Source organism: Cephus cinctus, unplaced genomic scaffold, assembly GCF_000341935.2.
Source record: "Cephus cinctus unplaced genomic scaffold, Ccin1 Ccin1_scaffold0597, whole genome shotgun sequence".
Classification (NCBI taxonomy): domain Eukaryota; kingdom Metazoa; phylum Arthropoda; class Insecta; order Hymenoptera; family Cephidae; genus Cephus; species Cephus cinctus.
Genome location: NW_014333243.1, coordinates 1,151,870 through 1,176,930, shown reverse-complemented (window position 1 = coordinate 1,176,930; position 25,061 = coordinate 1,151,870). Strand labels below are relative to the sequence as shown.

Below are 25,061 nucleotides of genomic sequence, written 5' to 3'. Positions count from 1 at the left end.
CGGTAGCTGTTGAGGTAACGCTCTCCTGGGTTCGGAAACCGCAAGCTGCTTCGTGCAACGTGCATGCCTCAAGTCCGATATGCAGCATATACGTAATTTGGCTTTACAACCACGGTAACCATATGTCGTCTCCTGCATTAAGGTGGCAGTAGTAAATTTGCCAAAAGTCACGCGCTTTTCGCCTGTAATACCTCAAATTCGAAATTGACAGCAAAATTGTTACAACTGCGAAGAAATTAGGAACCGGAAGTAGTAGTAATTTCGATCAACGTTACATACGAAGTATCCGATGCATGAATAAAAATAAAAATAAAAATAAAGGATTCCTCAACCATAATTATCTGCTGAAATGAGAAATCGAGCACTCGCCATTTAATAATTGATATCGATTGATAACGTTGGATTAATTATCTCAGAGGAGTGGCTTATGTAATTTTATATAAAATCATCCTCTGGGACTTAATAGGATGCAGTATCAGAATTGATGTACGGCACTTCACAGGTACCATAATCTATACTATCTATACAAGTACTTACGTTATGTAATGGATATAGGAATAGTATAGTAATTAAAAATTTTTTCTTACCAGAGCCCCACCGTATCAGCAGCACGTTATTTCTTTCTGATATCAGCCTTCAAGATGTGTGTATGATATATCGTTGTCTGACGTGTGACAAAGCTGTAGTATAATAAAGGTCGAATTTTGATGCGAGCTTAGAATCGCGCGATGCGTGTAATGCCGAGGGGAATATAACGTAACGAGTAAATATGGTACGAGTGTGTTAAAGTTCTTCGTACAGTCTCGTCCGTTCCGTGAATGGTGTAAGTTTGAACGGAGTATACACAGTGTGTAATGCGTTGTGTACAATATGTATAGATTGATTGTTAGAAATAAACATAACATATATCGTCGACTAGTAGATTCTCTTCTCCTGAAAGAACAATAACGTATGCGTCACATGCAAGCGTTGTGCTTCACCGAGGATTCCGCATGCATTTTGGTGCACGATCTAATTAATTAATCCAATTCATTGCGAAATGAGATTCGTGAATGATGATCGCGTATACCCGGCGCTGTTGCTTAGAATTACAATTTTACGGCATGGCTCTACGGTATCTTGTCAGAGTTCATCGGGAAGCATCGGATGCATCCGGCACGAGAGCTTTTGGGCTTTACGATCCCTGCATTTAACGTTACGCGACGGATGTACGTGTATCGTATGTAATACTGACTTTATGTAATATATATATATATATATATATATATATATATATATATATATATATAGACCAGTCCAATGAATGCATCCTGGCGCATACACGTAATATCCTGCGCCTCTATCCAGGCGGAATCGTCGAGCGAGCGCGGATAAGACGCAGGACCCAGCGCCTTATCAGCGTACAGTGATACGAGGATGAGTGAAGATTGGCGTGCATGTGCAAATATAAGTACCTACGTATATAACATAGGCGGTGTATATAATAAGTATATTATGTACATATCGTGATACCTAACCATTCGCAAAGGTGGGTGTTGGTAGGTGCGTATTATTAATATCTCACCGCGCTAAGCTAGATTCGCGTGAGTTAGCCAATCAGGTGCGTGTTCGTGAAACGGGCCGGCCAATCAGCGAGCCAGAGCTTTCATAGGCATATTTTCTTGTTCATTGTTTTTTTTTCTTTCTTTCTTTCTTTTTTTTTTCTTTCTTTCTCGATAAAGCTGGAGACAGAGCTTACCAGGTGGGACTCTGGGCTGGTGAAGGTGACAATGGCGCCGTGTAGTCGCTTGGCGTTCGTTCCCGCCGATGACTTCTTACGTTCAACGTCCAACCCATGGCACCCCAACAACCACAACCACACAGACAACATTGAGATTGATTTAGAAAGATTTAGACACTTAAAGAGACGGACTTAGCTATGCTTATCGTGGCAGGAGCTTAGACACGGGATACTCTCGGCCGGTATAAATCGTCTTCGAGCTTTTCATATTTATTTTATAAATTTCTATTCTCTCTCATGCACGTCCTACGAGCATTCTCTCTCGCTATCTTACAGTCCTTCATTCAGACTTCCAAGCTCGTACGAGCTTCCCGATACGCGAAGAAACCGACTATTTACGTGCTCGGATACGAACGGACACCGAAGACAAGAACAGGGTTAGAAGTGGAAGTTGTTGTTCGCCGAACGGCCGAGATGATTAAACGTTCCCTGGAGCAAAGAAACATTGTATTTCACTAGGTCGAGTCCCGTTCTATCCCGGCGTGCTCTGACGGCGGAAACGGAAGGCGACAGCTATTCCGGAAGACGTGGGTTCGCGTCACTTTTTCCGACCGCGACTGACTGACGGCTCTTAATTAAATGCAATCCACGCGATAGGCCGATTCCCAATCGTTAAATGGTATTGGATTAGAATTTCCAGGCGAATCCGACTCGACCGAGGATAATTATTGCATGTAGGTCGATGGGTAACACGTATGTCAGATATGATACGAATATGGTTATATCGTGTGACTGTATGTACGTTAGGTGATATACCACACCTTCGTGTTTCCACGTACCGATAATTCATTTTACCGATAGCACAGTTGCTTTTTATATGGCAATGCGATGTTTTCATGTATTTCACTCTGATTACTACCTTGTCAGTGGCGCAATGATTGCTTGCGCAATGCTGTATTTTGAATGCCGGTTACGTTCGCGCTTGGACGTTTACCGTTCAAATTATTGTGAACCTCCCCGTGTTATTGAATCATAAAGCCGGCTGATGAGATGGGACGTTAAATGAATTATCGTTCCATTAAAGCCGCTTTCGGTATACAGCGATATCCAGTAACGTTTATGAAAGAATTAGGGAAATTCGGATTGTGCATTGGCGTACCTTTATAAGGTATAGTCCCCAGGTCTCTTGATACGTTATATTCGATACCTTACCGTGGTTGCCTCTGAGACATTTACCCTCGTGGATAACGCGTCGCACTCTCTGAGCGATAACTTTCACAAAGTCCACCGGTTGCTGAGATATGACACGTTTAAGAAAATTTTACAACGTTGCATCGAAAATACGTACGAAAATTTTATTAACGTCGAGCCTTCCGCGACTCCTCGATATCAATGTACGATTTTCGTTGCAACGTTTTTTTATCCTATATTTCATCCACCGATCAGCAAATTGTACCAGGACGATTATTCTTACAGATACTCAACACAGAAATACTGTCAAACGATAGTAACGGTTATAACGTTAATTGGAAATAACAATACAAGAATAGAACCAGAAAGATCAGTTACACGTAATCCCAACTGCATAATGCAATTTATACTTTTAAACTACAGAAGACACACATAATACTCAACGCCAGAAAATATTGCCAAACGGGACTATTACAAGCGAATTAATTAAGCGTACCTCTGCGGGCAAGACTCACCATGTTCGATATATCGTATGTATGTATACTGACATTTTTGCCCCAAAAAAAAAAAGATAAAAAAGTGAAAAATCTACAACACGATTGGGCACACCTTTCTATTAAACTGACAATTAAAAAAAAAAAAAAAAATTTTGATCTATCGACCACCATACTCAATAAAAGGGAGCTTATACATTTCTACGCCTCTCGCATTCATTCGATTCGCATTCGTAACGTGAAAAACAACAGAGAGAGAAAAAAAAGGTAGACTAATAGAAACGAAATTGGAATGATTGAAACAACTAGCGCCCCTTTCAAAAGTCATAACGCGTCAGAATTTCGTCGACCTAAATAAACGTTCGGTCGAGTTTACATATATGGTGGATAGGGGGCACGCAAAGTCTATTCCGGTCTCTATTTCACGCTCGGCAAATAATAAATGAAACCGCTCATTGGTCATGCAAATCCACTGTTTACAGTGCAGCATTATTGCCTGTTGTCCAACCGCACGCTCGACGAAAACTGCATGAGTTATTGATTAATAAAACATACCACCCCGTCCGACCCTCGATCACCCATGCGTTTTCGCGAACAAAGCATATAACACCGTCACCCACAAACTTTCGCGGCATTGTAATGCCATTTCGAGAGCCACGAGCTAATGTGATTTTCATATTAAATTTATATCATCGCATCCCTCTCACTTTATTAGGTGTTTCGCAAATAATAATTAAACAAGATTTTGCGAATACCAATAATACACTAGACGCCTCGTTACCGCGCAAACTATTAACTTTCGATAAAAATTTATTTTCGCAACCAGTTGCAATGACGCACTGATGCACTTGGAGCTGTTTCTTCGCGATTAAAAAAAAAAAAAGCCATAAACGTTTTCAATTTTGCAAAATGCCGTTAACGTCTTATACGCCAGAAAATACAAATCCGATTTGCTGCCACGTAAAAGTTTCTGCGTTCCGCGCTAAACTCACGTCACTCGGTATAAGCACGCGGTGTCGACTTTATTGCAAAACTTGACTCGTAAAGAGATTCTCGGGCTTGCAATTCGAGAACGAAGTCGTGCGAAAACTTTTTCGAATCGCCGAATGCATCCGCGCTTCAATTGATATCGAGATACCATATGGTGCCCGAGGTAGATTCGACGAAACGTCATTTTAATTTTAACCATAAATACGTGAGCGTGCGAACGGCGCGAGGCGTCACGACGCTTTCAGATGTCACGCTATTCGAGACCGGAGCTCGACGTATTCGTGAGAGATTAAGCGTCCCGACGCTAGACGGAAGTAAACGTGTCCAACATTATTTCTATACGTATATATATGTATATATATATATATATATATACTTCTTTTGTATATACTATATATGTATAATGTTTGAGATTGACCTATCAGCTGTACTACCTTTATACCTATATTTTATGTATACGTACATACGTCTACCCATATATATGTCACTATAAAATAACTCTACCGGTACGATGTCGTTCGTTACGTAACGGCTGCACGCTAATAATGAATACGAAATATTGTACAGTTTTATGATGCTTTATATTGCACAGCTAAAGATACCTTCATGTAGATTTATCCGTTTCACCAGAATTCTCGCGCTTTACTATTGGCCTGCGCGCGGTATTCATATCCTGACCTCTTTGTTTCCCTTCTAGTAGGAATTAACTTGTATTCAGCGAATCACGACAGGCGCGTTATACGATATAAGGGGTGTCGTCGTTTAACAAATCGGGTCGTACCTGTACACGGATAAGTAGAGGACTGGAAAATGTAAATTCTCTTTATCGGAATCGGAGAGTCACTTGACACGGGACGCGCGAAACGATCCCATTACTCAAATAGATTAGCCCTGACTTCCCATTTTTTTTTTCATCTCTTTCATTTTACCTTCTTTATTCCATCCCCTTTGGACGCACGCGAATTCGCAAAGTATCGCGCGCGATATCCGCCGAATGAAACGTGGTAGATAAATGTCACTGGTAAATGAATCATCGTCATAACGTTTCGGAAAGTGGCTCGCGGGCAAATAGGAAGAAGTCTCGCTGGTCTTTTTGGGCATAAATGACGGCCGAGGTTATTCCCTGTGTTCGTATATGGGTTATGACTTAGTATGATCGTTCGGGAGCGCTGGAAATCCTTTAGGAATTCTCTTAGCAAAGTCTATTGTGTGTATGTCTATACACAGTTATATATATGTACTTAACGGAGCTGAAATCACTTTTGAATTCCCGACTACTTTATCTACGTCCTCGTGGTAACAATAAGTATAGCAAAGTACGGAATACTCATTCGTACTTTTCTCGGCCAAGTCCTTGGCTTTCCAAGTTGCGATAGAAGTGGGAACCTGGAGCTAACCTCTTGGGGTATCCCGAGGACTTTACATAGCCGTTTATTCTTGGCGTGGTCGCATGGCGTATCGGTACGAAATATCGAAAAGTCACAAGGTCCTTGGAGTATCGAACGAAAAGGGTTTTTCCTGGTATATTTAATGGATCGGCAGCCCTGCATGATGTTACGCATCTTTTTTGGCTTTATTGATGAAAAATTGGGAATATTAATGTCAAGAAGATTAAAAATCTCAATACGAAATTTGTGTACAGTGGGACGGATTAAGTTTATTTGACATTAAAAATGTCGCTATACGGAATTTCTTCGAAATTGAAAAATTTTATTATTCAACTCGTAGGCCATCAGTGGTGGTTTATGATTTTATTTTCATGTATTTTATGTTCCAACGAATTTAACGCTTTTCTCGTATATTCGAAATGACGTTTCACGTTCAGCGCTATTTCGAGATTGAAGCGCAGTACTCAATTATGTCAGCGAGGTCGTGGATTTTAATCGCGCTCTATATTGCCAAGAGAATCCAGAATCAGTCTCGACATTCTTGAGACACACGTGCAAGACGGAAATTACTGCAGAACGTGGAAATAGCTAATGTTTACTGTTCCGCAGCTATTCGAATTACGCCAATCCTAGCTGCGTAAGAGCTGTCGTCGCGGCGAAAAGGAGGTCAAGAATTATGCGGATATCTCGTACATTCAAAGAATCCGAGAAATCCGATCGAATGGAAAATTAACATATGCCAAATCGAATGTCTGTTGAATGAACCGACGGAAAAATAACGTATCTTGTTTATCTTCGCAAAACGTTAAATATGTCCCATAAAGAAGTCCCAGGTAGTCCATATTGATCGTCGTAAAAATATTTCTAATTTTTTTCTCAGACTATCGAACGCTTCGCATCTCATTGTAAAATTCGATATACGAACTATTGTTCCCGTATGTTCCTAATTCCTGGCAGTAGCCGTGCATGCAGACGCGCACAGACTCCGAGGATAGGGTGGAGGTAGGAAGAAAGTGGTATTCAACCGTAGGAAGAGAAGAGTAGAGCCGAGAGGGAATTCGCGGTAATTCGCGTGTCTTTGCTTAATTGGATTACTAGAGATTCCACTGTTTTGCTTATTAGAGCGTTCCGGATTCCGCATTAAACGAGTACGCGCACAGCGCTATTCGCCTACACAGAGAAGTGCACCTTTGCTTACGAATTTTCTTTAAGCAGCGAACGCTATAGGTCACTGCCAATTAAAATCAAATGTAATTGACTAAGAATAAGCATTTCGGATAATAAGATTATATAAAAGCTACAACAATTTCGAGAGTTTTGCAACGTGATGGGTATAGAGAGTCTTGCGAGAAATTCGCACGCATCTTGTAAACCCGTCGAAACTCAGCATATAAAAGTATCGGTGAACGCACGTAAATGAAAATTGACGGACGTTGAACCATTATTAATTTCCGGCTGTACTGCCGTCAGGGCAAGTCTGCTGTAAGTGGTACAAACAGACCATGCATATATAAATACATGCGTATACGGTACACATCGATCAGTAGTCTATTTTTAGATATAGACGATGAATGAACAAAACGCGCGCTAAGAATGAGAAAAAAAAAATTTTTAGTTCGCTGACGTGTCCACGATTACCGGCGAGGTCGACTCAAGAGAAATATCGCGAAAGAGGAAACCCAATCGAGAAAGTGGTGGATATAAAAGTCTGTAATATCCGTAAATACTAGTAGGCATTATATATATATATACACAGACTAGAAACTTTACACGTGAATTATTTTTACGATACTCTAAATAACCAAGGGGCTAAAGTATTGTCATAGTTGGTGTAATTTGGGTAATATCCGTAAATACTAGTAGGCATTTAGTTCGCTGACGTGTCCACGATTACCGGCGAGGTCGACTCAAGAGAAATATCGCGAAAGAGGAAACCCAATCGAGAAAGTGGTGGATATAAAAGTCTGTAATATCCGTAAATACTAGTAGGCATTATATATATATATATATATACACAGACTAGAAACTTTACACGTGAATTATTTTTACGATACTCTAAATAACCAAGGGGCTAAAGTATTGTCATAGTTGGTGTAATTTGGCAATGCCCGTTAACGTATACCTTAATTAAAACTGCAGAGTAATAACGCGGAGGAAAAAAGCAAAGAGAATATATGCAAAATTGCTTAACGTTCCTGGAGCATTTAGACTACACTATATGCTATATACAACAGCATAGCTATACATATAGGACGTTATTACCCAGTCAAGAGGATATTTACGTTAATGACTCCTATAACACATTGTAAACTGTCAAGTCCGATTTCTAACAGACCTACTGAACTATATGGGGGAAAAATGTCGTAAAAAGATTCTCGACTGTCCAGCAACGATTTTGTATAACGTAAGAAAGGAAAGTATTCCAGAAACGTATACCCGCATATATTATAAAGACTGCAATAAGTAATTGAAAGTCTGATTTAAAGAAATGTTTGTTCCCAAATGTATCAAACAAAATCCAAGGCTCGCACTTGTATAATTCAAATTTTTAATACTTTTTTTCCTATTATAATACTTTTTCAGTGACGCAGTAACATGCAAGTGGAGAAATCTTTGTCTGCAGGAATTCGAATGGTACTTATTACTGAGTAACAGTCATGTAATGCATATTACTTTGTGTATTTTATACTTCAAGGGAACATGGGCGGAAATCCGTAATCTAAAAATAAAAAGTCGTTATTGATAAGAACGCAATGATAAATTCTTACGACAAAAAGAAGACGTATAATTTTGCAAACTCTGTCCTTACGTAAAAGTTAAACGAAGACGAGTATTGGTTATCAATATCGAAAATTACTCAAATATGCGTGTACTTCACTTCACCGAAGATGCACCAATTACTCCGCATTGTTCACGATTTTCATGATTGGCGAATTGATTGGTTAATCAAGATCAAATCCTTGGAATACGTAGTAGTTTCAGGAAAAATGCACCTAGCATACTATAGCTCGTATACTTGTTTTGTTCCAAAAATCACAATCCTCTTGGGGCCCTCTATCTCGGGGTTCGTTCTATCAGAGATCTCTGGTGATGAAAATGGACGATGAGTTGAGAAAAGGTGCCGAGAGAAAAAAAAAAGGAAGAGGCAGATAAATAACTAGGTCAGAGTGTATATATATATATATTGTCAATTTTACCAAAAACCTGGAAACTCAAGGGACTCTTTCACGGATACACGTACGATTCTCGGATAAATATTAATCGTCATTACGTGCATCTTGCTCGAGACGAGAAATTTTTTTTAATTTAAAATTTCCCGCCCTATACAGTGCGACCTACGTAAAGCCTCGCTGAGTTCTATGACTTATTTGTGAATTTCGAAAAATTTTTATTTCAATTAGACGCTTTCCGATGTACGCTGTTGGTAAAAATTTGAGGTCTCGCCAAAACTAGGAATGTACGTTTCAATGAAGCTGCGGCGCGTTAACTGGAATTAGTTGCTCCACTTTTCCTCTCTTTTTTTTTTTTTTTAATTTCGCTAAACTCTCACTGGGTCTTCTAGCGGAGCGCCAGAAGTGCAAACATGATTCAATTACGGCCTTGTGCTTATGTGTCTCGTATATTTTATTTGTCTGGTTTTCATATTACATAAGTTAATATATATTGTTTTGTCATTGAAATGAACACTATGCGCATACCCAGCCTATGAATACGTGAAGTTATAGAAGCACGTGCTTTAGAAATTCACACAGAAAATCTACGATACCTACAATTGGACAACCAGTCCGGTCCACCGTAGAAATTGTCTGCCACTGATAGTAAATTCCTATAGACATATAGCTGGCTTCTCAGTAACGTGATCGTGTCTTTACGACGGAATTTTAATTGGGAATTTCTTTATACGCCGATGTCTCGACCGCGCCAAGTTTTCCGGTGAAGTTGGGAAGTTTCGCGACCAAGATAATTACTTGGGGATCCGTAAGGGCGGTTTGACGGGTACGATGAAAAGAGGATGTGTCTGTATGGCGCATAAAATCGAAATTCGTCTTCTGATTGGCTATTGATCAAATTTAATGAAAAATCTGCTACGTGAAATTTAAAAGATTCATTACAATTTTCGGCAATGTTCCTAAAGTCAAACCCTATCCTTACAAAGCCATCTTGGCACTAGTGGGATCGAGCTGATATTTTTCACTTGAAAATCCATGGAGCACGGTTTTACATGCATTTACGACATGACTTCTTAACGTTAAACAAGGTCAATGTTACTTCGCGAATTTTCGCCGGGCGCTTTTGGGTCAACCGAATCGCGAACCACATAACGCATCATGCTCGATAATGACGGCCCATTGGAAATTTACAAAACTAAATGACAAACGCTAATGCGAACCGATGCTTCAATTAAACGGTCCCGTGCAAATCGTATATCCGAGCATTACCGCAAATGTAACTGCGTTACGCGACCGCTCAGCGTGTTACTATTTACGGATTCGGTTTGCCAGCCGATTTCGCGACTAAACAGAAAATCGTATAATCCTGACGAGTCGTTTTATATTAGACGCCAGTTCAAAGGCGATCGTCGAACAAAGTCCCGCTGTTGTCTCTACTCCCTCATATCGCATTACATGGTGCGTCCCCTGCATTTACCTACAGTCGCGCCGAGAGTACAAAGACGACCACGTGCGAATCCGTGTGAATTGTACAACGCGACTCCGAACGTCCCACGCGCAGTCCATTCGCTGTATTACGTATCGAGACACACGTAGCACGTGTAAAAGAACGAGCACATGCGATATGATCCTCTTAGGTAGACGACGTCGCGTTTTCATGTCGCGACGGATTTATCCACCGACAGAGGAGTTCACACGTATTCACCCTCTTTGCCGCGTCGACCTGTAGCTGCGCCTAACCTCACCCGAGACTCTTAACACCCCTGAGAGAGTCAGTAGGTGCCGCCATCACGTGCCTACGTTTCTAGGGTAGGACTGTATATAGCTAATAACAGTAGATTCGCGACTTGGAAATGGCGCGACGAACGTTGACACGACCGATAAAGCGACCATTACCGCGTAAAAGGGAAAGGCGCAGATCAGCCCTTCGGTACACGTCCTTAAGTACTCCTTTAGAGGAAATCCCAGCCCTCGTCTTTTCTTGGCTAAACCGGAATTCCTTGACGGGGTTAAACGGGGAACGAGAGGGGTTCGCGTTATCGCCCGGCAAATTCTCCTTAAGCAATGATTTTTTACAACGGCCAACTCAGCTTAACGATGTCTCTTTATATCGTCTACAGGTACCTGCCGCGAATATTCCGAGCGTGCATTATACGTACGTATAAAAGGAATATACGTGTAAAGTCGAACGGCCTTTGAAGAGAAAACCATTTTGTTTAATGCTTCGAATAATTTTCTTTTTTTTTTTTTCTTTCCAACCTATCGAACGTCTACTCCTGTATGTCCGTTGAATTTTCACGCTGTACCTCGGCGTACGTCCAGTGCCAGGTGATTGCGGCAAGTTTGCTCTACTCTTCGCGTGGAATGACGAAGGAATGAATGAAATGAGAAACTGCTTGGACCATAAAACCCCCTTGGAAGCCTTCGCACGGACGCATGGTATTTCATACCCTACATTACTGGAAGACCATAAGCTCCCGAAGGACACGCTCGTAAACGTGGAGCTTGAGGTCTGTGGGCTTGGAAAATATAAGTAAAGGAATGTACACTGGTGGACATAGTAACAAGGACACTATTGTGTTCGGCTCTCGTGAGAATGTCAGCGGTACCCTTTGACTCGTCGAGGTTTCCTACGAGATACGGGAGATGCCGTGATATCCGGTATGTAACAAGAATTAATAACTAAGGACAACTGTATAGATATACAACGCCTAGAAGTTAATTTTACTCGAGTTACTTTAGAATTGCAGCCACGTCTGACTATTCGCGGACATGAGAAACGCTTACGCGAGTATCCGCTGTTCATTTTCAAAATTTTGGGCAGCTCGTTATTCATTCCCGGAGTTTGCCGTCCGATGCCGATAACCGCGATTCCTGCCATTACCGACGAGAGTATCCTGTTTAAACCGCGCACGAAATTTAACACAATAAATATGACCGACGGTACGCCTTCCGACTAAGAAAATAAATAACTCTCAATAATTATGTTCGCGTTAAACTTAACTAATACCACCTTTCGTATCGTATTCTCGCCAAGTGACTGACTTCTCATTGGAATTCTCATCGTCGATCTCCCACGGTCTTACGACTATCCCAGAATCCATTGCGGTTTTCATGAAACTCACTCGCTCCCTCTCACTCGCTCTCACACACTATACCTAAGCGAAATAGTATCGTTAACGATACATTATTTTCTCCTATCATTTACAAGTGCCTCGTGTTTTTCGATTATCGAAACTTTCGTCGTAACGGCGATTGAAAACTTGTCAAGTGACACTTGTGCCATGGGCATTATTCATACGCACAGTCTAACGTATTACTTGAAAAGTAGGTGGCCGAAACTTTCTTAAACTTGAAAGTCAACGAAGTGTATTACATAGGGAGACACAAGTGTATGAGCAAGGGACGTGTCTCCCAATGGGATACAACGGTCCTTCGCGTTTCTCCACCGCGAAAATTTATCGTGTATCTGAAAGCGGACGAAAGGTTCTATGGAAACAAATAAGGCAATACTCACGAGATGCGAGTCTTTCGTAGTGAATGTGACCGGGTCCGAGGTTCTGGGTTCCCGACAATGGAAATCCATTTTGCCCCATGCCGCGGCTCCTGCGGCACCGCTCCTGGCAGCCTCTATCAGCTCCATCTTTACACCCTCCGCTGCAAATTCGACCTGTAACAGATTACTTGCGTTATCCTCGCAGCGGCGGAATATCGGGAGGAGGTTTTATTGCGATTTCATATTACGTCGTAGACGGAGCGGGATGAAAAAATTGTAAAATTTCGTCAATCGACCTTGGGACCCATGTGAATTCGTAAATTATTGACATTCGGCAGCATCTTAACGAATATCGATCCCCCGTTCATTCAAAGCTACAGAAACTTTTAACGGGCTATTCTCCATGACAATTTTACATTACGACTATACAGCGCGAGCCGATAACACACAGTGATTGAAATACCGTATTTGGTGATCGCATCGCTATACCGTGTGTAAGTAGATGCACAGGATTATCCAGTTTCAAGGTGCTTACATTATTGACGTTAGAGAGTTAAGTAGATTACTTGTTGTGTGTATCTATAGGCATCGATGTGTATAAGGCTAAGGAGATTAATCGCATTGCTAAACATGTACATCTTATGCTGTTTGGTTATCTCACCGAGAGGTAAATACGTGAGGGATAATGGCTTCGGATGGCTGTGCTAGCTGGTACCAATTCAATTGCACCTATCTAGGTACGGACTAGCTCTTTGATTCGTTGCTTCAATTTATTTCAAGCATTATCTGCCTCGACTCTTCCGAGCACAGCTGACGTGCAGAACGGGTCATTTTGTTCGAGCGACGTAGAACCTCGTTCTCAGCATCTTTCATATTAATGGGTCCGGGAAGTCAGTTTCAAACGAGATAAGGTCTCTAAGCAATTTTTTTAACAATGCAAGAGAGTCACCCCACTAGAAACTTCGTATTCCATGGTGATAAATTTTCGATAACCTTTAAATGGACGGATGGAAGATGTTGGCATCGGGCTCAAACTTACCAAGGCACTTTGAACTTCGATTTCGCATCGAAAATTCATTGGCCGATCGAACGCGATACGCATCCCTTGATATTTTTATAACCTGAAATAACAATGGCGGACAACAAATATTGGCCACTTGTGCGAAAGAGATAAACAGTTTTTTTCTTAAAGATCGTCTCGCTGCTGAAACTTGAGTTTGGCTAAATTAATAATCGTGGAACTTGGGATTTTCGTGACAGTGTATTTTACGTTTTATTTTTATTTAGCCACTTGAACCTTGTTGTTACGTAGTTCGTTTTTGTTTTTGATCAATTTTCTCGCGCGAAGTGATATCCTCTGAAGTTGCTTTTCTGAAGTATGTACAGGCGCTATAGTAAAACTGTGTATGACGTCGAAGTTGTAGAAAGCTTCTTTTTTTTTTTTTTTTGAAATTGTGCAAACAACCGCAGCGTCAGATGAGACAGCGAGAAGCAATGAAAGTTGTAACGATTGTTAGAGGAAACAACGTCTGCGATCCGTACTCGACAGTCTCTCCAATTCCATGTAATGAATCAGGCTCTTGTTTTTCTTTTTTTTTTATCTCGTCCCTATCTTCGTCAGTGTTTTCTCGAGCAAGTCCCCCGGGGGCTACGGGCAATTTCCTTAAAACCCAATAAAATTCACTTTCAATTCATCGGTGAAACAATGACGTCGGATTTGCAATTCGACAAATGAGAAAAATTGGAACTTGGTATGGATTTACCATAAAGTATAGAGGAATGGCTTCTGTGAAATTTTAATTATCGTACTTTTAAAATCTGCGTGCAAGTATATCTATATTTCAATTAATCCGGTAATACGTAAATAAAATGATATTGAAATTTTAATTTAATTGGAATATGTTTTTAGTATCAATTTTTTCTTACTTCTTTATTACTCCAAATGATATAGTATATTGTATATACATGTACGTAAATAATATATAACACGTACATACATCGTTTGAATATAAAGTTTGCCGCTTTACGTAACCGTCGACGAGACAGAAAGCTCGACGAAGTCGTTTTATAACGTATCGATTACGTTATGTTAAATAAACAGAAATATCCGGCGGGGACGGATGAGAAAAATAAAAATTTCCCTGGAGAATCGCTTTTTGACAGGAAATATCCGTTGAGTGAATCGCGGCTTAAGATTCGCTATACCTTTATAAGAACAACCTCACTATCGGTTAAGCCAGTCTTTCGAGAAATATTTGAAAATACATATACATATATCCAACTCGTCAGTCCACAACTTCTAGCGTATAAATCAAATAAAAACAATACAAATACCCTATACGTACTTGCCGAAAGATTATACCGAGTTTCTAGGTAAGAAAAATTCTCGACGCCATATACAACACGCGACTGATCAGTACTGTACTCACGTCTTTACGTTTATGTACGTACCTGCATATATGTATAGAAAATAAGTCTACATGAAGATATGTTGACAAGAGTCTCGATTTCATCGTAAAATTGCGAATAAAAGAGTTTCCGGAGACAGCATAACTTTCCACTCCATTCTCTCCTATTGTATACTTATTTTTCTTTTTTTAATTTTATTTTCGCTCTGAAAATACTCCACCCTCCAGGACTCCCTCATTTTTATGGAATCGCCCAACGTACGCGAGTATACATTTACGTCATGGCTAAGGGTAGATTTTTATTTTTTTATTTTTTTTTCATATACCATACTACACCATATACATGCTTTATGAATTTCCACATGGCTTTCTTTCAGACAACATCACGAGAGTCATCAACCGAACGGACCATCCAAACAAAGACCCACGTATTGCATGATAAGTGAACAAAAGAAATATAACGCGTAAACTCACGGCTCTTTATTTTTCACATTAAAGCGTTCTGCGAAATTTATCTTATCGATCCGAACCGCAAAGTCTCGAAAATTCTATTGCGACCGGAATGAAATCGGTAGTCAAGGCGAAAATAAGGGCTCCTGGTCGTGAGGTAAAGGCGCGTGGCAATAATTATTTAGTATTGTTACGTGTATCGGAGATACTTCAGTTAAGCGGCTTTCATATTACGGAAGCGCAAGACAAAAGGAACAAGGCCTTTTATCTTTTAATGAAACGCGGCGGCGGTAATAAAACGTGATATCGCCGTCAGGAGGTGCCCTGGCGAGGAAGGGACGTTCGGTATGAGAGAGAGAGAGAGAGAGGGGAGAGAGGAGGAGTGATGGTTTCGCGAGTTTCTTCGTTGTTAGGTACTAACCTACTTATGGCTCTAAGAATGACGTAGCGAGATCAAAGAGCAAGGGTTGGGGAAGTGATAGTGGCGTGGCCAGTGACGATAACGAATTAAAAATGCATACAGCTTTGCGTAATTGTCCTTTTTCATAACGACGGAACTATTGTGCTGTAACGCTTTACCACGTACCAGAATATTTTGCGAAAATTAATAATCGACTTCGTCGAACCTATCATTAATTTTCGTGTCGTCAAGTTGCTTCCCTCGCTGCCCTCCGACCCTGCCGATGTGTCAGGTTCAATATCGTTCGAGCCGAAAAGCGCCTTGCATCGTTTTAAGTGTCTCGTGTGCGCAGAATTGGAAAGGGGATTAACCTTCGGGCACCGAGACGCCAACGATGTTCACCCATGTAACCCATAGTGTTGCGACTTACTCCAAGAGGATTTTAATGCTTCGGAAAAGCAAGCTCACTTACCTTGCGAAGGCATCCAACGAAGTTGTTGATTCCCTTCGCCCCTTGAAGCGATCTGGCATCGGCGCCGCCACCGACCAAGAGTCGATCACTCGCCAGCTTAGTGAAGGATCCTGCCGTGTGTTCGTGTTTGGTATAAATTCCATCGACCATTGCTGAAAGCTGTAATAGTAAAATAAAATAATTATAATGGGTATTTTTTATTGTTACTTCTCTTTTTTTTTTAATTTGTAATTTAACACGCGTACATATAGTATGTGTGTATTGTATATGCGCATGTAGATCTGGACGCTATGCGGATATTTACATACATGTATGAACTGAGACAAAGGAAAGATACTGGGATTTGCCAGCCATTCGTCTTTGGCTCCCGTCCGCGACGCCCTACGCATCCATTATTCAGAAAGAGGAGTACCGGGAGTCGTGCTCCAGAAATTGTTCCTGCAGAAGATCCATGGCGTGAAATAAAAAAGACCACGTAGTTTTCTTACGGGTCTGAGATATCATCGGGAGTACTTTTACTATATTTTACGTCCATGCATCAATTTCGTGTATTATTTTAATATTTTTGCTTTTAACAATTGATTAAGAAAATTTGATTAGGGATGAGTGACGCTTCAGATTTTTGTGGAAAAAGAGTCATGGAAGTGTATGCGCATGCGCGAAGGTGATCGTTCCAATAATATCTGCCGATATCGATATCACCGAAAACCTCATCAGCTTTTCCAGAAATCTTTGGAAATTATATTTTGAATTTATTGATTAAGATATGAGGGGATGAAATCATATTTCTTACAAATTCCTATCTAATTGAAAGGCTTTCGTTGCTTTTGGGCAATTTTTTTGTACAATTTACTTTTTCATTATAAAGCATACAATGTACAGTTTTTATAGCACGTGCCTATACCGTGGATGGCATGCTATAAAGGTTATACGATGATTTCCAGAAAACGAGCCAATCAAAATTGGATAACAAAAAATGGTCATATCGAAGTATGATTACGATTATCGATCGATTTCGCTCGTAAAAAATCCTTTATGCAGCGATGACATAAAAAGAATAATTTGAAAATTCCTTAGCGATGTTAATGGAAAACTTGGCAGCCAAACCCTCGCTTTTTCGCAATAGCCACATGCTAATTGTTACGCTCGCGTAACGTGCCAAAGCTTGTCTCGTTATCGTTTGTAATACCGGCTTTACGCGTTTGCGGGCATAATCCCAGCGGAACGGCGAATCCGCTGTAAAACTTTTTAATTAAGCCAATTAATCCCCTTCGCTATTTCGCACGAAAAGCGCGAAAGCGAGTCTAGCAGCACGCGGACGGCGTTTGGCGACCCGAGGCTGGAAAAAGTTCAAGAGGGTGGGACTCGTAGTCAATGTGAACCCGACGAAACGAAGATAGTTTACGATACTCCCTAGAAAATATTTTCGACGATTTACCTAATTTCAAAGAATTTCCACTATGCATAGCATTGAAAATCAAAACAAGTTCAACGTCTTTACCAATAACTGATGACTATCACAGTGAAAAGAAAAAGGGATACAGATAAAAAAAAACCACGAATAAGAGTATTCGACAGAAAAATTTCAATTAACCCTGCACATTTCCAAATAACAGAAATATTATCAAGCCCCATTCGCAATATCCCTTCAAGCGATTATACCCAAAATATTGTCGTCTCAAGCTCAAATAGCATTTTACGTCACATTGTTAAATACCGGCCTAGCCGAACCCCAATAATAATCTTTCCCTACGGAAATAAAATGATGGATTTATCATTCCGTTAGCTTGTTCCATACAGCAATCCCTCCAGTTCCGATAACTTCGCCGAGATTGTTGTATCCGAAATATCCTTGCCAGTGAATCGACCGCAATCCCGTTTACATAATTAACATTACTTGACGAGGAGATTGCTACCATCTCGAAACAAACGAGCACGTGTCGCTATTAGCCTAATGAAGGATGAAGGTGGTAAGATGATAGAAGAAGGATGAAGGCTGATGGTATTACATCCAAGACGTAGAGTAGGTACTAGGTCCCAAAGCAGCTCACCATCAGTTCCCAGTCTCCAGTACTGTTCACGAGAATGGTCCGTACCACCGAGTCCAGATTATCCAACCTAACATAACCCTAACCTAACCGTAACGCGCATCCAGTCTCAGTTAATTTCCAGCCAGCCGGAGCTTTACTGCCTAACATTTGTCATAGGGAGCGTGCGATAAACGCACGTGGCTTTATCTCTTGCGCGCGCAACCCATCTCAGCATCCTGGCTATACAGCTAACCGGAGGGGTATGTGCAGAATCGGATACGAGATTTTACTGTAATTAATGGTTAATGAAGTCTCGAAAGGCTTTCGAGGCATTGGGATTCAAACTTTGATATTGATATGAATTGGAGCTTTGTGTAGCAAAGAAACATTTTACTGTCTAGCATGTATATATACTGTGCATATATGTATATCTGGTTATGCCTATACATTGGCACATTATAAAATTAGAAAGTATTTAAAAAGAATCAACCTGCTACCTGTAATGAAGTAACTAGAACTTTATTATTTTAATTACGGTAAATCCTATTATGTTTTTGCTTCCTTGTTGTTCTTTAGCTCTTTCGTTATCTTCATTAACTTCGTTATATTCTACTTTACGCTTCGTGGCACTCGCTCTTTTGGTTCCGGTATTACCCGACGAATTTTCGACTCTTCCGGGTACCCATAATTAGGTCCCTGACTCCGTTCCGAAAGTTGCTCGACGACGAGAAGAATTGCGAAAGGTGGATGAAGGAAGAGCTCGCTCTTCGTAATACCAAGCTGCTGCTTACATTGAACTTTTATCTTCAATGTTTTCTCATGAACAAATAAAGCTCGGTAATACTGCACTGCGGGAAATTGTGAAGATTGCGCAGGGGTAATGCGAAAGATGGATCCTTGAGTATTCGAAGAAAATTTCCAAGATTATTCCAACTTTTTTTGGTATGACCATAACGTGCGATTGTACACATTTTTATTTACTACATAAATATGGCAACTATTTACGAAATTAATAAATATGATGGAAAAAGATAAAAAAAATTCATTAAGTTATCTGTCCTTCGATGATATGAGCTTATAGACCCCTTGAGTCTTATGAATGATTAAATTATTTCTTTTACCTAAGTAAAGTGAGGCAAAGGAGTCCGCAATGTTTTTCTAGGCTTTCCTGTCATTCTCGTCGGAGCTTTTACGACCACAAGCTCGAACGACTAAAGAGCTTTTTCCCTGGGAGCTATTACGAATACATACTCCATGGTTAAGGTAAAATTCCACGAAATTGTCTTATGTTTCACTTACTAGTAAACAGTTGATGAGTGCTAATTATTAACAAACAGTGCCTGTAGCCGTCGGCAATAGTACGTACTGTTTGATGTATCTAGCACACTACGTTCTCTTGGTGATCTTTATCTTGCCCTTATTTGCTTTAACTAAGATTCTAGGAAACTACGTAGTCGATGCCTAACTAGGGCTCCTACTGGACTGGTACTGAATTAAATGTCGGGTTGAATTATTTCTGTTTATCTTGGAGTATAAGGTTGGTAACTAAGCTGGGGATGCATGCGATATTGATTTTGTCAACAACGACGTCAAGGCGTCTTTGGTTAGTTTTCAAGGAAAACGAAGCAAGGCCCAGTTAAGACCCCAGTTAACCCCCGGAGGCGGGTTCAGACACCGGAAAGCTTTACGATACGTTGTGCACCGTAACTGAAGCGCACGAAATCACCCGGATCTTCGAAACTGACGAAGTAAGTAAGTTAAATGGTAACTTTCTTTGGTTCGTGTAATAAAGGCTTTGCACGAAACGACTGTAAAGTTGGTCATAGCGAATACACAGTGCAGCGTGAAGAGGCGTCACTCAAATTCATACTCAAATAATAAATTTGCACAAGTATACCAAAAACTGTTATTCTCATATTAAATTCTAACTTAAAAATATTATTTGTTTAATTTCAGAAAAAATTTTCGAAATAACTCATCAAGGCATTAATAATCCAATACTAGTCACGGGATACTCGCGATTAGTATGTATTTACGGAGGGGTCATCTTCGAATGAGTTTCAGAGCTAAAGAGTCCCCTGGGGCTTTACAGTTTCCACATCGTGGATATATGCACACTGTACGTATAGTCAATAATGATTCAGTAGATGGAGGGCGTTAAGCATTGCGAAAATAACTTCAATACTCAAGGGGATCCTGGAAACATTGCTGAAGTGAGTGGAAATGGGTGATATTTCTGCATGAAAATTAGCGCAGCGTGTATGCGAATCGTATGAGTAGGCGCCGTGGTAAATTATACGGTTGCGCAATGTGGTGCAGCTTAACCGTTACATTAATTTTCATGTCACACCTGCATTAGTACGTACTAATGTAGTCGGTAAGTAAACGGAAATGCGGACTTCTTAGCGTACAGAGGGTGAAGGCGGGAGGGGGTGGTGGCTACGAAGTGGGCCTGGAGGTGAGGTAAAGTGAAGTGGGTATGCTCTCCGACTTCATTAGTTACCGGCTGAGAAAAGATCTTCAAATCAGATGAATTTGATCTGATATTCAACAAAAGTACCACGCCGTAATATTAATTTTCCTAATGTTCTTCTGTCTTTATCTATTGTATACCATACTCTATACAATCCACGTAGAAACTATAGCTACGTACTGTAATGTATTTTCTTAACCCGATACCGATAACGAAAATCCGAGAACTAACCTACGTCACCTTCGGCCGTCCATCCTTTGTCCCTTCATGCCAGGCGGACGCCAGCCAATTCATTTTTCACCAGGAACTGACGAATCGGTATGACCTGAGAGTTAAAGTCGAACAGTTTCAATTTCGGCCACACGAGAACCTTGACGGCAACCTATCAGAAAAGACGATAGCTTAACGGATCTTGTCGATTTTTGGGGACGCGTAAAATCGAGAAACGCACTCGTAGGTGCTGATATTTGGATTCGCACAAAATCAGCAAACACAACTGAATGATAAATGTTGCCGGAAACAGAAAGTAATTGATCGAAAACATAGCAGAACGAATCAGAATTATAAAATCGAAATCCCTTCACCAATGAGAGTTCTCACCGGAGATGGTTCAGCTGATTCGTGAAGGCCGAGAATTGCATCCAGGGGACACTCAGGTGGACACTGCATCATAGCACAGCACTGCACTTCCGAAACACGCGCAAAAAATCTATAGGATTTTTGCATATAGAGAGAGCAACGCGAGAACTACACAAGCGGGAACTTTCTATACCGTATAGAAAAACTATGAATAGCCCGGGAGCGCGAGGCACCCCGATCGGTGTCCCAAGACAGACTGATTTTGATAATATTCAAAATCGGGAACTAATCATTGTGATTGGTCGAGATCCTTATAGCCAATAATTCTTACCCTTTACCTTGGATCGTCCATTTAAACCAAATCGACAAAGATCCTTAGCGAAAGGCACGTAACTCTTGGAGATTCTCTACGGCCGCTTCTCCAGGGCATCGGGCGACAGCTGGACACCACATCGTCAACTCGGGTCAGGGGGTTCCTCTCTTGCCCTTAATCATATCAAAAGCCTTATCTCCGCTCGCTCTACAGCCTTTTGCTCTTTTCGAACGCGGTGCCGGTATGTCATCCGGACCTCTGCCAGACCGTGGAGACGTCTCCGTAGGGTACTCTCCTCTGCCGGGCAACTCTGTACGTCGAGCCTATCTCTCCATGGCCGATTCGAGCACCTAGACCTCGACTAAACGACCGAAAATCTTTTCGATAAAATTGACGTAACCGTAGGAATCAACCCGAGAGCGTAGCTTCTGAGCATGGTGGCGACTCGAAGGGAACCGGTAAGCGAGAACCTTGTCTGGATCGATAGCTGGTGTCGCCTTGTGACCGTGATACGAAAAATTACGTCACAGTACATAACATCTACGTCAAAGCATCAACTGGAAAACTTGCAAATGGAATGAAAAGATTGGTACAAGATTTCTAAGTCTCTATAGATACCACTGCACCAAAGTACTAGTAACTGTCTGCATGTAACTGCTGAAAGAAAATGTGTATACTCGAGCGTCTGAATGAACACGCAGTATTGAATATAAAAAATATTTCCCTAAATGGTAATAAATACTTTGCAATCGTTAGATGAGATTGCGTGGAAAAATAAAAAAGTGGAAATCCAAATGATATATCCAAATGAAATAATATAGTATAAATTTATTACAGCTGACAGGATAGCTGGGTCACGAATGCGTATACCCACTTCAGTGTATCACGAGCTGCCGTATCGTGTACGTATGTAATTTACTTTTCCTACTTTCCTTAACGAGGATCATACATTCTATGTTGATAAGTGCCTCGCAAGCTCGGAGAAAAGTTTTTCGTCGGCCATCAAATTTATTCAAGTGTCGTACTTATGAAAACTCTCATCGTCCCAGCACGTGCATCTCGAGCCAGGGAAGCTCGGCTGCGCGCGCAAACGTGCACCGTTAATCGCTCGAGTATCGTGGCAGGTCGACCATTAGAATATATAGTTCAATGTTCAGAAGTAAAACGAGAACGAAACATTATCAAACGGGAGTCCTTGCGTTGCGAGAACGAGAACTATTGTTCTGGGATGATAAATCAGAATGAGAGCGACTATTTTTCTCACGTTTATCCAAGAATTCTTTATCTCTTAGGCTGAAGGGATATATACATAAAAAGAGAGAGAAATTTTATTCATTAATTGAAACAGTGGTAAGGTATGGTAAAGCAAGGGATAAAAAGTTAATGACACTTTAATTGAATGAAGAATAATAATCGTAGGAATGACTGAGGTGGCAATTAAATGTCGTGTAGCTCTCATGAGAATACACGACTCTAGGGGAAAAGTAAACCAGAAAGGGTGGGGAGGGGGGAACATGCCGTAGTTCAGAGGTGAATTATGGCATCGCCGTCGCTTTTCTTAGCATTTTTCTTATTCTTTCTTTTCAACCTCCCTCCTTCCCTCTCGTCTCCCGCTCTCTTTTTTCCACACACTTCCTTTCAGACGCACTCGAATAATGTGGCTCCGTCGACTTAAGCTCCGACTTTCTCCCCTGCCGCACCCGCACCGTGACTTAACCTCAATTTTTTTCTATGCTTTTCTCTCTCCAACCCTCTCTCTTTTCTCCCTGCTTCTTCTTAGACAGATACGAAAAAAGTGTATAAAAATTACGAAACCACGAAAAAAATTTTTCGATTTCTTTATCGAAACTAACGCATATGCAAAAGTACCTATAAATATATTATAACATCAAATTGTCACGTATCGTCGAGAGGGTGTACCGAGGGAACCGTAACCTTCCAGACTTTCGTTGAATGTGACAGCTGTTGATTCGAGTCAGGTCCTTAAGGGTTTTTCGTGGTGAATTTGAACGGCGAAAGAATTTTAAAGAGCTCAACCCAACTTCTCTCTACTTTGCATCGGCGAACAGTCCTTTTCCCGGGCTTGTCGTGGCAAATGGGTACAGCGGACGGGAAGGGAACATTTAATGGAACGGACGACACGGAGTAAATGTTTTCGCGAAATTATGCCATGAGGTTTTTATTTCAGCGAAATAATATTACGTACCTCAGACTAGGATGGCTTGCCAAGCGCGGTCCGTGTTTTTTATACGCGAAACCCTCACGTACCTACCCCTTTTGACAATTCACTCATTTTTACTCTTACATTTCTTTTCATACTCGCGTTCCCGTTTTCGCCCAACGAAATCCAGAATGATTTGCATTTTGATCTTATTTATTCCAATGTACGTGGATCGTTGTGAAATAATACGGCCGTATTCGTTTGACCGAACTTTACACGCGGTGATTACCTGATACAACAAAAACAGTCGCGTACCATGGTCAGTGTAAATTTACAATAATGAAGTAATATTTTGTATCACCTTCAATTTCTCTTTAGTATAAGATTCACGTTATGGTTAACTTGTCTAGCATTGAAAATTTAATTATTTATGGGATGCTGGATCGGTGCGAGCGAAGTGGAAATTTAATTTCGTTAAAAAAAGAATTATCCAATTACTGTATAGATATATATACTATTAAAATTTTTCATCAAGCTCTGCATTATGCGTCAAAGTGTTTTCTAAGCTAAAGCGAAGTATTGATTTCTTGATATTTTTCAACGTTGTAGCTAGAAAGGTGAGTTTCACTTGGAATATTAATTAGTCTCAGGGCAGATTTTGTTCCCACGCTGTGGCATAAGTAACAGCTTTGAGATGCGCGCATACATCAGGGCGGCATCATTACTTTAATAAGGATCTAATCGCATTAGTAAAAGCCAACAGGTTTGCTACTGTATGAATCCGCTAAGCAGGAGTATTAATTAATAACTCTTCTTTGAATCTGCTGTTAGGTTAGGTTAGGTTAGATTACTGTACGACGAATCGTTTTCCATCACGCTTCAGGACTTCCATTGCTCGACTAGATATTCCACTCGCATATCATCTAACTTTTCACTCTAATCCTTCCCTTTCATCCTGTGACGTGGACTACGTGAAGAAATTCCAAGCGAGCCCCGAGGACCCGTATATGCTAATTCGAATACCGCAAGGACGAAGCCGTCCTCTCCGAAAGCAAAGCAGATGTATTTATGCGTTTTAGACTTTTGACTCCGAGTGGTAACGTTCCAGAATGAAAAGTAGTAAAATAAAAAAAAATAAAAAGTTTAAAGCAATACTGTACCTACGGTATCGCTAAGCTCAGAAATGTTGGGTACACCGTGTATATTTACCTCCATGATTTTCCAGCCTTTACCATGGAGTTTCGCAGCAAAGCTGCTGATTCGTCTGTCCCGGAAACCAGGATGTGGAATTCAGGACGTACGGAAGACAAATAAAGATACAGGGAG

The 25,061-nt window shown here is 40.8% G+C and overlaps 1 protein-coding gene across 10 annotated transcripts in view; it reads right to left on the bottom strand.

Annotated features, from left to right (window-relative positions):
* Nucleotides 1–25,061, bottom strand: part of LOC107269064 (neurexin-1) — a 192,801-nt gene that overhangs the window by 61,119 nt on the left and 106,621 nt on the right. For 4 of the 10 annotated variants that reach the window (XM_025086238.1, XM_025086239.1, XM_025086240.1 and 1 more), the window contains 3 exons: nt 16,180–16,338; nt 12,471–12,623; nt 1,739–1,843 (listed from right to left, as the gene is read on the bottom strand). In XM_025086238.1, coding sequence (XP_024942006.1) covers nt 1,739–1,843; nt 12,471–12,623; nt 16,180–16,338 — 417 coding nt within the window. The remainder of the gene's footprint in view (nt 1–1,738; nt 1,844–12,470; nt 12,624–16,179; nt 16,339–25,061) is intronic. The other 6 variants (XM_025086241.1, XM_015742506.2, XM_025086244.1 and 3 more) reach the window with 3 other exon arrangements.